Source organism: Tympanuchus pallidicinctus, unplaced genomic scaffold (assembly GCF_026119805.1).
Source record: "Tympanuchus pallidicinctus isolate F22 unplaced genomic scaffold, pur_lepc_1.0 scaffold15, whole genome shotgun sequence".
NCBI lineage: Eukaryota > Metazoa > Chordata > Aves > Galliformes > Phasianidae > Tympanuchus > Tympanuchus pallidicinctus.
This window is the reverse complement of record NW_026294669.1, coordinates 64345-79121: the sequence shown is the minus strand read 5'-3', so window position 1 is coordinate 79121 and position 14777 is coordinate 64345. Positions and strand designations below refer to the sequence as shown.

General features: G+C 48.4%; 3 protein-coding genes across 3 annotated transcripts in view; all 3 read left to right on the top strand.

Annotated features, from left to right (window-relative positions):
* LOC128077339 (ras GTPase-activating-like protein IQGAP1) overlaps positions 1-14777 on the top strand; it is a 98233-nt gene that overhangs the window by 63182 nt on the left and 20274 nt on the right. The window contains exon 16 of the mRNA XM_052676451.1: positions 12102-12333. The gene's annotated coding sequence lies outside the window, so the exon portion shown is untranslated. The remainder of the gene's footprint in view (positions 1-12101; positions 12334-14777) is intronic.
* LOC128077341 (uncharacterized) lies at positions 457-9737 on the top strand. Its single transcript, XM_052676456.1, has 6 exons — positions 457-711; positions 1721-1872; positions 1949-2047; positions 2356-2519; positions 3359-3525; positions 9564-9737. The coding sequence occupies exons 1-5, from the start codon at positions 595-597 to the stop codon at positions 3436-3438; spliced, it is 612 nt and encodes a 203-aa protein (XP_052532416.1). The 5' UTR covers positions 457-594; the 3' UTR covers positions 3439-3525; positions 9564-9737.
* LOC128077232 (rho GTPase-activating protein 32-like) overlaps positions 6680-14777 on the top strand; it is a 36384-nt gene continuing 28286 nt past the window's right edge. Inside the window, exons 1-2 of the mRNA XM_052676122.1 lie at positions 6680-6762; positions 10235-10319. Coding sequence (XP_052532082.1) covers positions 6680-6762; positions 10235-10319 — 168 coding nt within the window. The remainder of the gene's footprint in view (positions 6763-10234; positions 10320-14777) is intronic.

The window sequence follows — 14777 nt, the reverse complement described above, 5'->3', positions numbered from 1 at the left end:
CCCACATAAATAAGAGGAACAACTTCTTCACGGCAAGGGTAACAGAACACTGGGATGGGCTGCCCAAAGAGGTTGTGGGATCTCCTGTGGAGACATTCAGCAGCTACCTGGACATGTTCCTGTGTGCCCTAATCTAGGTGATCCTGCCCCAGCAGGGGGATTGGACGAGGTGATCTTTGGAGGTCCCTTCCAATTCCTGACATTCTGTGACTCTGTGCAAAGTTGGTTCACGGTAGTACTTTTGCTGCTGGGAAATAGGAGCGCTGATCTTTGGGGTAAGTTCAGCAAGGTGGACTCCCCTAAGCTGATACTGACTTCATCCTATAGCGTTGACTTCTGTCGTGATTTATTCCATGCCAGAAGTTCCGGATGCTGTCAGGAGTTATTCAAGCCCATTGGTGTTAATTTGATCCTGGACTGGCTGCTGCTTGACATGCTGTCTGCACAGAGGTAACACATGCATTAATTTGTTTCCTGTCCTCTGCTGTTTTGTCTCTTGTTTTTAGTTAATGCTGAAAACCCACCTACGGCTGTGGTTGGGAAATTGGTTCACTTGCTCGATCGGACCCAGATTTTCAGGAGGAGCTGGAGCTAATGAAACTGTGTGAGGAAGCTGTGACCTTGATCCGATCTAATCAACAGCTTGAAAATGACCTCAATCTCATGGACCTCAAGATTGGACTGCTAGTGAAGAACAGAATGACACTGCAGGTAGGAAATGCAGTGCTGGGAGACGAGCAGAGTGAATTGAGGCCAATGGCAGTTAGCATGAGGACCTTCTGAGCCTGGATCTCACTTACTCAGATGCAGTGGGAAGTATTTCCCCCCGAGTTACAGGTTTTCCTCCCAGTAAGTTCCTAACTGTTCCACTTATTACTATGTATCCCTAGAAAGAGAACTGCAGCAGAAACATCAAGGCTTCAAGTGTTTTAAAAACAAAGCACCAGAAAAAAACCCACTGGGGACCAAGGGAAAGCAATAGATGGTATGCTTGAAGGCTCTGAGAACTGTTTGTCTCTTCACTTGTGGTTACGTGAGTCATGGACTTGCACACCTTAATTTCTTCTCACGTTTTGTGTGCTGTATCAGAAGGGGGAGGTGATTTTGGAGCAGGAAATGTGCTCAGACTGCTTGGTGTTGGTTGGCTGATGGAAGCCCCCTCTGTCACGTTGCTGACGATTGATTGCACACAAGAACAACGTTGCTGATACAGCGGTGCCTTTTTTTAACTCAAGCTGAAGTTACAGTCACCTTTTCCTTTGGTCCTGAATAGCGTGGCGCTAGGCTTGACCTTGTGTAAAATCTGAACCATGGCAGCAGTGAAGTTCAGTTCCAAAGGAGGCTCCAGCTCTTGGGCTGATGCTGGCAGCAAAAAGTATCATAGTTATCAGAGCAGTGGAGGCAGGGAGTCAGCAAAATGGAAACAGGGCTTGGGGCTTCAAGCACAGTTGAGAAAGAAAGGCATTTTCAAGCATCTTCAGAACGCTACCAGCTGTGACAGTAGTCCCTGCTCAAAGCAATTAGTCCTTGTAGGTTCTCACCCAATTCTGGAATGTGGGGACAAGACAGAAATCGCTGCTACAACAGATAATGTTTCACTTCATGATCTCCTGATGTACCTTGACTGCCTTATCCACCCAAAAGGAAGTGCTATCGTGCAGCTTTTTCCCATATTGCGTGTTATTTAAATGTGGAATCTGTCCCTCTGTGTTCTTTGCAGGATGTTGTTTCTCATAGCAAAAATCTTAGCAAGGAGAACAAGGAACAGCTCTGTGACGTGATGACGCTGAACGAGCAAAAGGGAGGTTTGCAAGCTTTGAGCAAAGAGGAGAGGGAAAAGCTGGAAGCCTATCAGCATCTTTTCTACTTGAGGTATGCAGCTTTTCATTCACTGCTCTTGTCATAGATGCTTACGTGTATTGGAACAGTCTGTGCTTCTGCACTGCAGTGTTGAGGCGCTGTCTGTCTTTGTGGTGTTGGCTTTTGTGGACACGTGCTGTATGGGAACTGCTGAGTCATGGCCTGAACCTCTGATTGATCACCTGAGGTGAGCAGTGAGTCAGGCAGAGGAGCACAGGTGAAGGCAATGCAGCTGTGCTGCTGGAAGGGGTGCAGCCAGGCTACAGCCCTCCTAGACCTGTTTAAGAGCTGGCTGCCAGTGGGGAAGGATCTCGTCTGCAGATCTGCTCTGCTGGAGTTTTGTAAGTGAGCCCAGGATAGGGGTAAGCCTTCTATTTATTCTCCTTTTGTTAGCTTAGTCTGCTTTGTCAAACTCTCTTGTTTATTTCATAATGACAACATCTTCATAGTCATTGATTATACACGTGCACTAAGTACTTTTTCTTCTTGTTTTAGACTACTCCAACGTACTTGGCCAAGCTGCTTTTGCAGATGCCTCAAAACAACCCCACAGAGTTCATGGATTCAGCCATCTTCACGCTGCATAACTACGCATCCAGTCAGAGAGAGGAATCTCTGCTGTTGCGGCTGTTGCAAACAGCATTGCAGGAAGAGATCAAGTACGTTGTAGCGTAGGACACAGCCTTGCTGTTGCCTGAGTTTGGGCCGCTGCTAAAATTGCAGCTGTTGTTGTGTGATGTCCCGTGCTCATTAGCTGATAATGCTGAACTGTCCCTGCCTTCTGCTCATGCTGTTTCACGTCAGTCCTTTCTGTAACCTGGAAGGAGGAGGAATTACCTTTGTTCTTTAGGATTAAAGCCATTTTTCTTTAGCCAGTGCTTTCTTGCTCAGGGAGGCACTGTTTTTGATCTACTGCAGTGCTTTCCTAAGATTCATTCCCATCTAAGTTCTCTGCTGTCTAGTAAGAAGGACTTGGCACAGACTGCGAGCTTGGGCTTTACCGGCCAGAGTGAAGCTGACGCGAAGGTCACTGTTTTCCAAAACTGATGAGGAGGCTGAAAATCAGATGCTGTCTGGTTTGGGTTTTTTCCTGGCTGTCAGGCTTAAGGATTCTGGCTGTCTGTCGGCATAATTGAGTTGATTGGCACTTAGGAGTTTGGTGTTTATGACTTCTGGCTGATACGGAGCTTCACAACTTGCTAGGAATAGCAAATACATGTAATGTTGGAGGCAGTCATGCCTTTTTTGATGTTTTTAAGTGTGAGGATGGTATGTGCCCTCCAACAGGTAACGCCTAAAAGGTTTGTTTAATTATTATTATCTTTTCTTGGAGCAGTAGTTCAGGAAAGTGCATGTCTATGCTTTATTCTCTGCTGCTGGATTTCCCATAGCGGCATGCTGTGAATGGCTCTTGTTGCTGATTGCTTACTTGTTGAAATACTGAGAGGAAATAGTTGTGCCTGTGTAGAAGTCCCTTTGTTTCCTCTGTATTTTTGAGATGCGCTCTTTCAACCGTGGTGCCCGTGGTCAGAACGCACTGAGGCAGATCTTGGCCCCAGTTGTGAAGGAAATAATTGAGGGCGAATCGCTCAACGTCAGAACGGATCCAGTGGATATTTACAAGTGCTGGGTGAACCAGATGGGATCTCAGAATGGTGAGGCCGGGTATGGAAGCTGTTGCTACTGTTTTTTTTCTGAAAGTTGCTCAGCTGCTTTGCATTGCTCTGTTAATCGTTCCGAACCATCCCTGTATTCATTGCATGCATCTGTCCAATTGCTACCAGCTTTTTTCCATCAGCTCGAGATGGCTTTCTTCTGACAGGTATAAAGATCACAGAATCACAGAATTGTAGGGGTTTTAAGGGACCTCCAGAGATCATCGAGTCCAACCCCCCTGCCAAAGCAGGTTCCCTACACCAGGTCGCACAGGTAGGCATCCAGGCAGGTCTTGAACATCTGCAGAGAAGGAGACTCCACCACCTCCCTGGGCAGCCTGTTCCAGTGCTCCGTCACCTCACTGTAAAGAAGTTCTTGCGCATGTTTGTGCGGAACTTCCTATGCTGCAGTTTCCAGCCGTTTCCCCTTGTCCTGTCTCCACTCACCACTGAAAACAGTCTGGCCTCACCATTCTGCCCCCCACACCTTAGCTATTTATAGACCTGGATCAGGTCCCCTCTCAGTCTTCTTTTCTCAAGGCTGAACAGACCCAGTTCACTCAGCCTTTCCTCATAGCAGAGATGCTCCAGGCCCTTCACCATCTTCGTGGCCCTCCGCTGGACTCTTTCCAAGAGATCCCTGTCTTATTTGTACTGGGGAGCCCAGAACTGGACGCAGTAGATCATCTTGTGACAGGGGTGTTGAGACTATGAGAAGTGAATCTCATGAAGAGATAGGCCAAAAAAAGCCCCAAAGCATTTCTTCTGTGTTAACTCATAGGTACAGATACCGTAGCTCTTACTCTACCAAGCCAATCTCTGCCCACAACTCGGGCAGGCTGCCCAAGGAGGCTGTGGATGCCCCATTGAAGCCTTTCGCCTGCGAAAGACCTCATACAGGTGTTCGCAATCGTTAGGGACTCATCGGTCTGTCCATTTACCTCGGTGCACACCAATGTGATGTATGGTAAAATGGCGTTTATTTGATCACGACAGGAACTTATATAGCCTTGTACAATTTCGTCTATGCCCCTCTGACTCCACGTACAACTTCCCTATCTGGTTACTATTAGCAACTACCCGAGGGTGGAATGCCTCAGGGTCGTCTCCTGGCCAATGGACATGTGGAATGTCCTGTTTCCTCCTTATTTGGTTTATCTTGTTCTTCCTTCTTATCTTCAGGCCATTTGTTGTCATGGTTTCGCAGGGGCCGAGGGGCCCCTGCCGACCCTGTTCGGCAACATTTCCCCCTCCCAATGCATAAGCGTAACTTCTACATTCTAAGCTACTACATCCTGAGAGGACCCTAATCGCGTACAGCCCGAAATCCCCGCTTTGTGCCTATACATGCCATTGTCCTCTCAGTTAAGCCTTGCCCCGTTACATTGTAATGCGCCAAATAATTCTACTCTAATAACCCTATGACCTATTAATATAAAAATCCTAATGTCTTAAGCGTGAGTTCTACATAAAGCTATATATTGCATTCTTAGACGATGCTCATTCATTCATCTTAGCGCTTCCCACCAGTGGTGTTCTCCGTCCTTCTTTCCTCTCTCTAGGACACGATGTATCTCTTCTGTGTCGTGGTGAACGGTGATCAAGGTTTTCTGTCCATTGTCTCTGACGCGTTTCAACAATTGGTGCAGGTCATCATGTTGCAAAAGCTTCCTTACCAAGTTCCTTCCTTGGTAAGCCAAAGCGAGATTCATCCCACTTGGAGTACGTGATAGGTCTTTAATCACCACGTAATTATCCTGCAAAAACTAATGTGATGTCGCCGACACTTAATAATTAAAGCCACTTCCTACAATACTAGTAAAGTTATAGACAGAGAGATTAGAGATTAGAGTGATTGCTGATAGCTCTAGTGGCACTATCTATGCCCAATATATACCTACATTGTCTCAGGTACCTGTTGGAATGTACCTCAAAAATAACAAACATTTGTTCAATATCAAGGCAGATGTCTCAAGCCTTGAGAGCATTGCTCTCACAAACCAACCATATGGAATTGCTTGTTCTCCAGGCCTCAATCTGGCCACCTGTCCATGAAGGGAACCCATTCTGATGCCCACAGTGCATACTGCACTGGCTTAAGCACCATGCACATCAAATTTGTTACATGCTGAAAGAGAAGGCCTGATGCTGTCAGGACTTCTAATGCATTTAAAGCGAGGAGTGATTTCAATTCCCGTTTCTCTGCACAATCTATCAGGTGTGTGATGCCTTTCAGATCAAGAAGTACCCCTTCCGGGTCTCTGTTATCATTCCCTACTATCGGGAAGGTCTCTAGTGCTCTTCCTTCCTTTATCAGGCTAGATCTAAACTTCCCACACTCTGTTAGTGCATCTCTCTTAACTCCCAAATGCGAATTCACCTCTCTCCTTTTGCTATCCTTTTCAGACACAGCTGGAACCTGAGGGCTCCGCACTGCTCCCACTGTGCCCATCTCCCTTTGACCATGCACTGATTGTTGTAGAGGCTTCTGATTGGTTGCATGCACACTCGATCTTGTAAAAGGATATGTGGGTCGAGTCAATGGGTCTGAACACTGTGGCAAAGAGTGGGTCCACAGACTATCGTTATTTCTTTCTCCGGCGGGTGTAGCCTCAGCAGAGGGTGCCGGCCGGACACCACCTACACCTTCAGGTGCAGTCAGGGTGGACAGTGCTAGCCGTACACTATCATCCAAGCACCTGTAAGTTACATCTCTTCCCTTTCTCTCTGCTGTTTTTTCTTCTACCGCCTCCTTAACTTTTGACCAATCCATACCCGAGCCTTGACCGTAGTTCCCACCCCCCTGAGTGTTACTGCATTCCACCTCCTGAGAGGAGACAGTAAGTGTCCCATCCCAGCTAACTTCTCCCCCTGCCCCCGCAGGTGGTATTAGATTACAATGAGAAGGATACAGCGGTTGTCGTGGATACGGCTGAGGGGTTTCAACGACCTTGCATTCCTGCACTTTAGCCGTTTTGCAAGACAAAAGCGCAGACAGTTGAATGCCTTCTTCTACTTGTTTATGCGAAGCTGAAGTCGAGGGGGGGGTGAAGTGGGATGCCGAAGGTGCTGATGAGATGTTAGTCGCTATAGCTGAGGGCATATTTACGGTGTTCTCTTCCTCAGGGGACCTGCAAGAAAGTACGCTCCCCGCACAAGTAAGCATGATCCTGCCCAAGGGGTGCTCTCCCATGGTTAATGCCACTGTGGGCGAAGGGCTCACTGAGGTACGAGACCCCGACCTTGGGTAGGCAGAGCCGCATTGTCTGGCCCATTTGGTGTTCCGGGGGAGGGGCCCTGGGCCTAAGGCACCCTCCCTTCCTCGTTTCCCTGCGGCACTATGACAAACTTCTGACATTGGCGTACAGTGTGACTTGATCTCCCGCAGGCTTGGCAAGCCTGGTCTGGCCCTGCTTCCCCTTTAGGACATTGCGCCTGGTAATGCCCCGGGGACCCACAAGAGTAACAAAGGCCCCGGGCGCGACTACCTGATCCACTCTGTCCGTCCCTTTCCTTGTTGACTATCGCCATGACTAAAGGTTGGATGGCCGACGACATGGCCGCAGCTATTCCCTGGTCCGTGAGTGGAGCAGTCTTCTGTCTATCTAAGACATATTTAATTATCTCTCCTGGTGTTGTTAATGTGGAGGGCGCTGCTCGTATAAGTTGCTGGACATCTGGGTGTGACTTCTGCCTAAAGCAATCTATAATCACGGGGTCCCGTGCTGAAGATGGAAGATCCGACCCTTCAACCGCCTTTATGAGGCGATTGGCAAAATCCACAAAGGACTCAGATGGCCCCTGTGTGATATCTGCCCAAGGGTCTGTGGGCTCCGCTAACCGGGCGACTTCTCTGAACGCTTGGAGAGCTGACGCCGTGATAGCAACCAACTCCCCCGGTCTCAAAAGCACGGCCTGGCCCTCTGGATTCCCGGCCATCCCATCCGCCAGGCCCTTTAAACGATCCAAGTTGGTCCGTTCCCCCCGCCCCTGGCCATTCGCAGGATGTCGAGGGTCTCGGGTGGCCGCCGCTATAACCGTCTGTAGCTGGACACTCCACGCATCCATCCACAGAGCGTATTGTGCGGGACCTAATATGACCCTCATTAGATTTGTGACATCATGCGGCAGCAGCGGGGAAGACATAAGAGCTTCCACTTCTGCTATAGTGATTGCGGATCGTAAACCCTTGGTCCTGACCGTGTCGGCCAACCGCGTAATCAGTTTTGGCTCCAGAGGGGTCCAAGCCGGTCCCTCTGTTTTTATCACCACAGGCATAACCACCACGGACGGGGCCGCCGTTACAAGCTCCTCCTTGATTCTCGCCCAGTCAGTCAGGGCTGGCCCGGGGGCTGAGCCAGGGTATCCTGGCTCCGCCCCTCGTTCCACCCTTCGGGGCGTACTGTCCCGCCCCGCCGGTGACATAACTACACCCTCCCCCTCCGGCCCTCCCAACCCCTTCAAAGAAGGATATAGGCCACTCCCCACATAAGGAGGAGGGGCGGAGGGGGCTGCAGTGGCGCAGCTGCAGCCAATATCTGTTTTGCAAAGATAACAGGATGTGCCAACGGTTTTTTGCGCGGTCGCCTCAACGGTTTTAGGAGGCGTGGTCGCCTCTCCCGGCGCCGTCTTCGTTTCTTGCTGCGCAGCCATTCCCTCTTTCTCCTCGCCGGCCTGAGGCTCCGCGGTTGGCTTCCCTGTGGGACCTGTGGGAGAGACCTTCCCTCCCCCCAAGCCCAACAAAAACTTCGCCTGCTCAGATGTAACCTGTTCCTCCCGCACTGCCTTCAGCGCCTTCAAAACCAGTCCCCAGGTCCTCAACTCTTCTGACTTCCCGAGTTCCATCACCCGCTGGGAAAGCGCTGCGGTGATGGGATCCCAGGACCCCGGGGAATACAAATCTGAGGGAGATGTTAGCAGTCCCTCCTTTTGTAAAAGAGACAACATTGCCCCTATTTCCTTCTTAGAAGGAGAATTTTTCCCGCAATGGGTCTTACACGCGGACGAAATCACCTTTATGACGGCCTCCATAGTCACTCCGCCGGACGTCTTCTCCCACGGATCACACAACCACCAGGCACCTCTTCCGATGGTTTCCTGGGTCCTCGGCAGGTTAAGTAGGCTCCCGGCCGCAGAGCCCCCTCCGACGCTACCCAGCTTCCACTCTCCTAAGCCGCAGCCCCCTCTACTAGGGTCATCGTCTCCTTCCCCAAGGGAGACGGAAGAGAGCAGGAACGCCACGCCGCCTGTGGCCGACCACTATTCCCTAACTATCACGTCGGGGTCACCAGATGAAGCCTTTCGCCTGCGAAAGACCTCATACAGGTGTTCGCAATCGTTAGGGACTCATCGGTCTGTCCATTTACCTCGGTGCACACCAATGTGATGTATGGTAAAATGGCGTTTATTTGATCACGACAGGAACTTATATAGCCTTGTACAATTTCGTCTATGCCCCTCTGACTCCACGTACAACTTCCCTATCTGGTTACTATTAGCAACTACCCGAGGGTGGAATGCCTCAGGGTCGTCTCCTGGCCAATGGACATGTGGAATGTCCTGTTTCCTCCTTATTTGGTTTATCTTGTTCTTCCTTCTTATCTTCAGGCCATTTGTTGTCATGGTTTCGCAGGGGCCGAGGGGCCCCTGCCGACCCTGTTCGGCAACACCCATCCCTGGAGGCATTCAAGGCCTGGCTGGATGTGGCTCTGGGCAGCCTGGGCTGCTGGTTGGTGAACCTGCACGCAGCGGGGGGTTGGAACGAGATGAGCATTGTGCTCCTTCTCAACACAGGCCGTGTTCATAGAATCACAGCATGCAGCTGTTCCTGTCTGCCCATGAGAAGGTTTCATCCACGTGGTCATCCTGGTTGGTTGGCCTGTAGATCCCCCGCTACGTCATCTGTCCCTGTCCTCCCTTTAATCTGTGTCTATAAAGTCTTGATGGGCTCCCATCCGTCCCCAGTCAGAGTTCTGTGTTTCTTCCAGTGCTTGATGTTGACCAGATGTTGAGGATTCTGTTGTTGGTTGTATTTGTTTTGTTTTTAAGGCACTTCAAGGGAAGTGGTGGAAAAGCAATGCTATGAAGTAAAAGACAACTGTCCCAGCGCAGCACGCTGCGTGAGTTACTATCTTAACACTGCAATGTGCAGCTTGTGTTTTCACTGATTTATTTGCGACCTGAGGTACTACTGCGTATCGCAGGTGACCTTCTTGACTCTAGAGAGCGTGTCTGCATGTGGTACAGAAAGATACGGTTCAGAGTTAGCTGGGCCTGTTCTCCCAGCGACTGCTGCAGGGACAGCAGAGGACGTGAGAAGTCCTTTGCTCTTTCAGTGCTAGCATTGTAATGAAAGTGAAAGCGTGCAGCTCTTTGCAGCCAGGTGAGCGTGGATCTGTTTGTGTGTCAAGCCAACAATTCTGCCTGGCACTGACAAAAGTATATTAGGCTGAGGAGTGCTCACCTTCACATCTGACTTTTCCAAATAGCAAGTTGCCGTACGATGTTACACCTGAACAAGCTCTTAATCACGGTGAGGTGAGGATGCACCTGGATGCCTCAACCCGAGATGTGAAGGCAGTGACAGACAAGTTCCTGTCTGCCATCGTTGTTCAGCTGACCAAATCCCGTAAGTCTGGTGTGTCACCGCGTTATCCTGCAGCAGTTAATAGTGGGTTCATCCGTGAGGAATTCTCACTTGCCTTTTTTTTCCTTCGAAGTTACGGGATGCGTTTCATCGCCAAGGTACTGAAAGACTCCCGGCATGACAAGTTTCCTGATGCTGGCGAGGATGAGCTTCTGAAGGTAAGGAGCTGAGCAGCTCTGTGAATCATTGTCTGCCACGCTGACTGCAGCAGATGCATCTCAGTGTTGTTTGTTGGCTGTACGTGTGCAGAGAAGTTTCAAAGCTGCAGTTTAAGTAGACAGGCTATTTGTTGTTATGGGTAGAAAGTACTTTGCCCTGTGCTTTGGATTGCTGGATACATGTTTGTCAAAGGAGAACATAATACAGCGTTCAGAAGAAGTCACCCTATTGCTTTTCCTTTTGCTTTTAATATCTTGGGCATTGTGCCCCCTAGGTTTCTTGGCTTTGGGATGCTCTTGCTGCTGAATGGTGCACCTTGGTTTTGCTGGTGTTATCTGAGTCAGTTGCTCTTTTTTTAAAGAGACAGTGTGCCAAGTTGAAAAGGCCCGTGTGCAGAATTCTACTCTTCTCACTTCCCTTACAATATTCTAGGGCATTACAGTAGCTGCAACAAAGTATATGGTGTCATTTTTCATGAGGTGTGGGCAGTTTTGTGTTGTACATTTCCGTCCTTTGGAGAACGAAAAGGATGTTAGTAGTAAATGCTTCCAAATGAGCACAGCATTGTGGCTTTCATTGGGATTGTCCTGGCGTTTGTTATTTTGAAGGTCTTTCTGTCTGTGAGTGCTCTTCTTCTTAATAAAACAAAGAGTGGCTTTGACATTACTTGCCACAGTCTCTTTAAGCTTTTCTGTCTCTGCTTCATTACGAAGTAATTCCCAATCTGAATGCCGTTTTCTTCTCTCTTCTGGTTCCGTGCTTTCCCGTTCTGAGGCATCGATTCTTTCTGTGCAGGTGAATTCATTTTTTCCATCTGTAAATGTAGGTGGAAAGCTGCAGTTTTTATTAATCCTTGTGGAAACAATGTCACGGCCCATGCCGCACTCTGAACTGCAGCTGCGTGCGGTGACTGCCTGTAGATGCATTAGGGCCTAAAACTACTCCTACAGTGTACTGTTCTTGTCTTCCTACTACATGTTTTACTATTATCAGTATGATTTCTCTCACAAATGTGTTTCTTATGACTGGTAGTGAACAGTTTTGTCTGTTGTGACCATGTGCCGTCACCTGGGATAGTAGAGCAAGAGCTGAAACCGCTGTCAAAACCATGACCTCTCTGAAAGCAGTTAATTTCTGGGGCAGCTTAGCAATGGCGAAGCTTCTTCTTTCTGTTTTTGCCATTTCTTCACACCTCTGATCTCTTCTGTGCATTCAAATCGCACGTGAAGCAGGAGAAGCCCAGATTCTGTGACTTGGCTCTGCGCAGATTGATGTGAAACTCCAGGAAATACTGAAGCATGTGGCGTGGGAACTTTTGCTGCATGTCAGCGTGCTGGGCCAATGCCTTTTTGTTGTGGGAATTACTGCAGGCAAATGTCCAATACGGGTTAGAAGTAGATGGATGAGCACGTGGATAACGGGCTGTCTTTATCTTTGGGGCCTCGGCGTTCATTGCTGCTCACTTAGCTGGTGAATTGGACTTCTTTTGAAATGTCAAATACCGCTCATCTTCGGCACTTCTGAGTTTCTTACTTCTGGATTAAATGCACAGTTGTGCATTTATTTAGTGTATGTATCTATGTTGCAGTGTGAAACTAAGATTCTTTGGGACGGCATGTGCTTATTAATGGCAGCGCAGTAGACCCTGCATCTGGAACGGGGCCCACAGCTCACAGGAAAGTAATTGGTCAGAACTCACTCGGAGTAGTGTCAGTAAAAGTCAGTGGAGGTCTGTGCCATTGGTTTTCCACGTGTTTTTTTCTCTCCTCAACTTGTCCTAGATTGTTGGCAACTTACTCTATCACCGCTACGTGAATCCGGCCATGGTGGCACCGGATGCATTTGACCTAATGGATCTTTCAGCTGGAGGGCAGCTGACTGCAGATCAACGAAGAAACCTTGGTTTGTTGCAAAGATGCTGCAGCATGCTGCGTCCAGCAAGATGCTCATGGGAGACGGTGCACATCTGAGCATCGTGAAGGAATACTTGTCACAGTCATCCCAGAAATTCAGGTAGAAGACTTGAGCTGATTGTGTTGAGGAGTTTGTCAGTGGACAGTGTTGCAAACAAAGAGGAGTGATGAATTTTAAATGTAATAAATTCCATCTCAGTCAAAAAGGAGGTCTGTTGAAAATGAGAGATTGCCCTTTGGGCTTCCACAATCATTGATCATAATGACATATAAAATACGTAGCTGGAATTGACAAACTAGATATAGTATATTAATGAGCTGGTCCAAACAATTGGCTTTGCCATACAAGCCTCCAGAGTAAAGGCTGTTTTTCTATGTGTTTATTATGATATTCTGGCCATTGAAAACTAGAGTGTGCGTGCGTTCTTTCCTATATGCACCCTAGTTCTCTGTATGCAAACTAGATGGCACTTTGGATTAAAGCAGGCTGGAATTTAGTTGTTTGTATAATCAAGTAACTTTTGAATGAAGAGCTTCTTTATATCTTTCATCTTTTGTAAGAAAGAAAACTGGAAATGGCTGGGAGTGAGGATTATTCTTGCAGCTGAGACAGAAGGATGGGTGCACAAGGTCATTCGGTCCATGGACTTGTCCTGCAGATGCTTACAGTGAGCGAATGCCGACATGGCCAGTACCAATAACTGAATCTTCTAGATGGCTTTTGATGTGATAAGCTATAGCTTGTCCAATTGCAGTATGCTTGGGAACCATGGTTTGAAGAAGAACAGCTACTGGTATGCTGATTACCTTTTTCTCCTTTTTCTTTTCTTTTTTTTTTTTTTTTAGACGCTTATTTCAGGTTGCTTGTGAGGTTCCTGAATTGCAGGATCAATTCAGTATTGATGAATATTCTGGCTTCCTTCCTTGTCTATCCCTTCTGCAGAGCTTATAGCCATCAATCTCAACGCTCCAGTCATGGGAGCAGTCCCACCATGTTTCAGTAACAGCAGCTAGATCGTAGTTAGCCTGGTGCACAATGGCTTCCAGTTCCTCCTGCTTGTTGCTCATGCTGCGTGCATTGGTATAGGTGCACTTGAGCCGAGTCATTTGCCTGACTCCCAGCTCTAAAATCGTTCCGCCAGGCTCTTCTCTTGTGAGGCCTGTACTGTCCCCTTCCCCCGTCATAATTAGTTGATTGCACAGGAAGAAAAGCTTGATGTCTGTGCCAAGGGAGACGTACACCGCACTTGCGCTGCCTGGACGATGTGGAAACTGGAAATTGTGGGGTGTGCTGAAGCATGCCCTCTCAGGTCAGTCTAAGCATACACAGAGTAGACCTGTCTAGCAAAACAGGGAATAGACAGTTAAACCCATTCTGTTGGGAAATACTCTCTCCTTCTAAGTACCTTTAGAACGTGAGTTTCTTCAATTAATTACTCAACTCATTTGCTTTTCCTGAATGATCCTAAGTTCTTTTCTCAGGCGACATCTGCACTCTGCTCAGTCCAAGGAGAATCCCTGCCCGCAGATGCAATGACACAGCATGGCTCACCACCTCATTTTTCATTGCTTACTGTTATGGTAGCTGCCATCCATGTCCAGGCTGCATATTCTTAGAGCTCTTCTGGAGTCCATGGGGCAGACTTATGGTTGAACTAAAGGGAATTTTTTTATAATGCTCTAGCTCCAGATGATTATCCCTAGTATCATTGTATTAAAAAAAAAAAAAAGGCGTTTTGAAGTAGTGCGATATATCTTCTGTGCCTCAGAATGTGGCACGTGTGGCATGAGAGAGTTTTGAGGCCACGAGGACTGCCCAGACAGCATGAGAACTGTAAGAGCAGAGAGCTATAGGTGATGCAGCGCTATTGGTGCCACCCGCAGGAAGCGGTAGCTGGAACAAAATATGGCCAGAAGAGTGATCAGATTGCGTTTGGTAAGGAACTATTTCATTAGTTGTAGAACTTTGACAAAATGTATATTCAGGATGATGATCAGCATGCCAGGTGCTGGGACCATGCCGAAAGAGAAATGGTCTGAAAACGTCGGTGCAATTTGCAATATATCCCCTTCCACAAAGCCCTCAGATCCATGCTGCAACTGCATCCAAAGCAACGCAGAGCCCTGTGCTTGTTGTACCCGGAGCTGTCGGTGCCAGGAGTTGCTGCTGTGTTAGCAAGGACGTTGTGTCAGCAGTGTGCCGTCAGTGGGGTTGTTTGATGGCAATGAAACCGCTGAATGGTGTACCTCAAGACTCAGAAAGAAGATGGTAGTGGTGACTGTGTGTCTGGGTATAGATAGCTTGATACAGATCGATAGGACTGCAGTGTGGATTGTACATAGGCCCTGCGCTGCGAGGTACGCTGTTGGGAAGCAATGTCCATCTGCCCGAGGGCAGGAAGGCCCTGCAGAGGGACGGCCTGAGGCCAGCCGTACGAGGCTGCACAGGAGCAAGCGCTGGGTCCTGCGCTGTGGTCATGACAACCGCATGGCAGCTTGTGCAGGATTGGGCTGAGGTAGAATTCCAAGGGCCCACTGATTCTA

Excerpts from the sequence above, each read along its gene's own strand:
- LOC128077341 (XM_052676456.1), top strand. The coding sequence starts at position 595 with ATGAAACTGTGTGAGGAAGCTGTGACCTTGATCCGATCTAATCAACAG. Across the intron at positions 712-1,720 it reads AGAACAGAATGACACTGCAG|GATGTTGTTTCTCATAGCAA; the intron begins GTAGGAAATGCA and ends TGTTCTTTGCAG. Across the intron at positions 2,520-3,358 it reads GCATTGCAGGAAGAGATCAA|ATGCGCTCTTTCAACCGTGG; the intron begins GTACGTTGTAGC and ends TGTATTTTTGAG.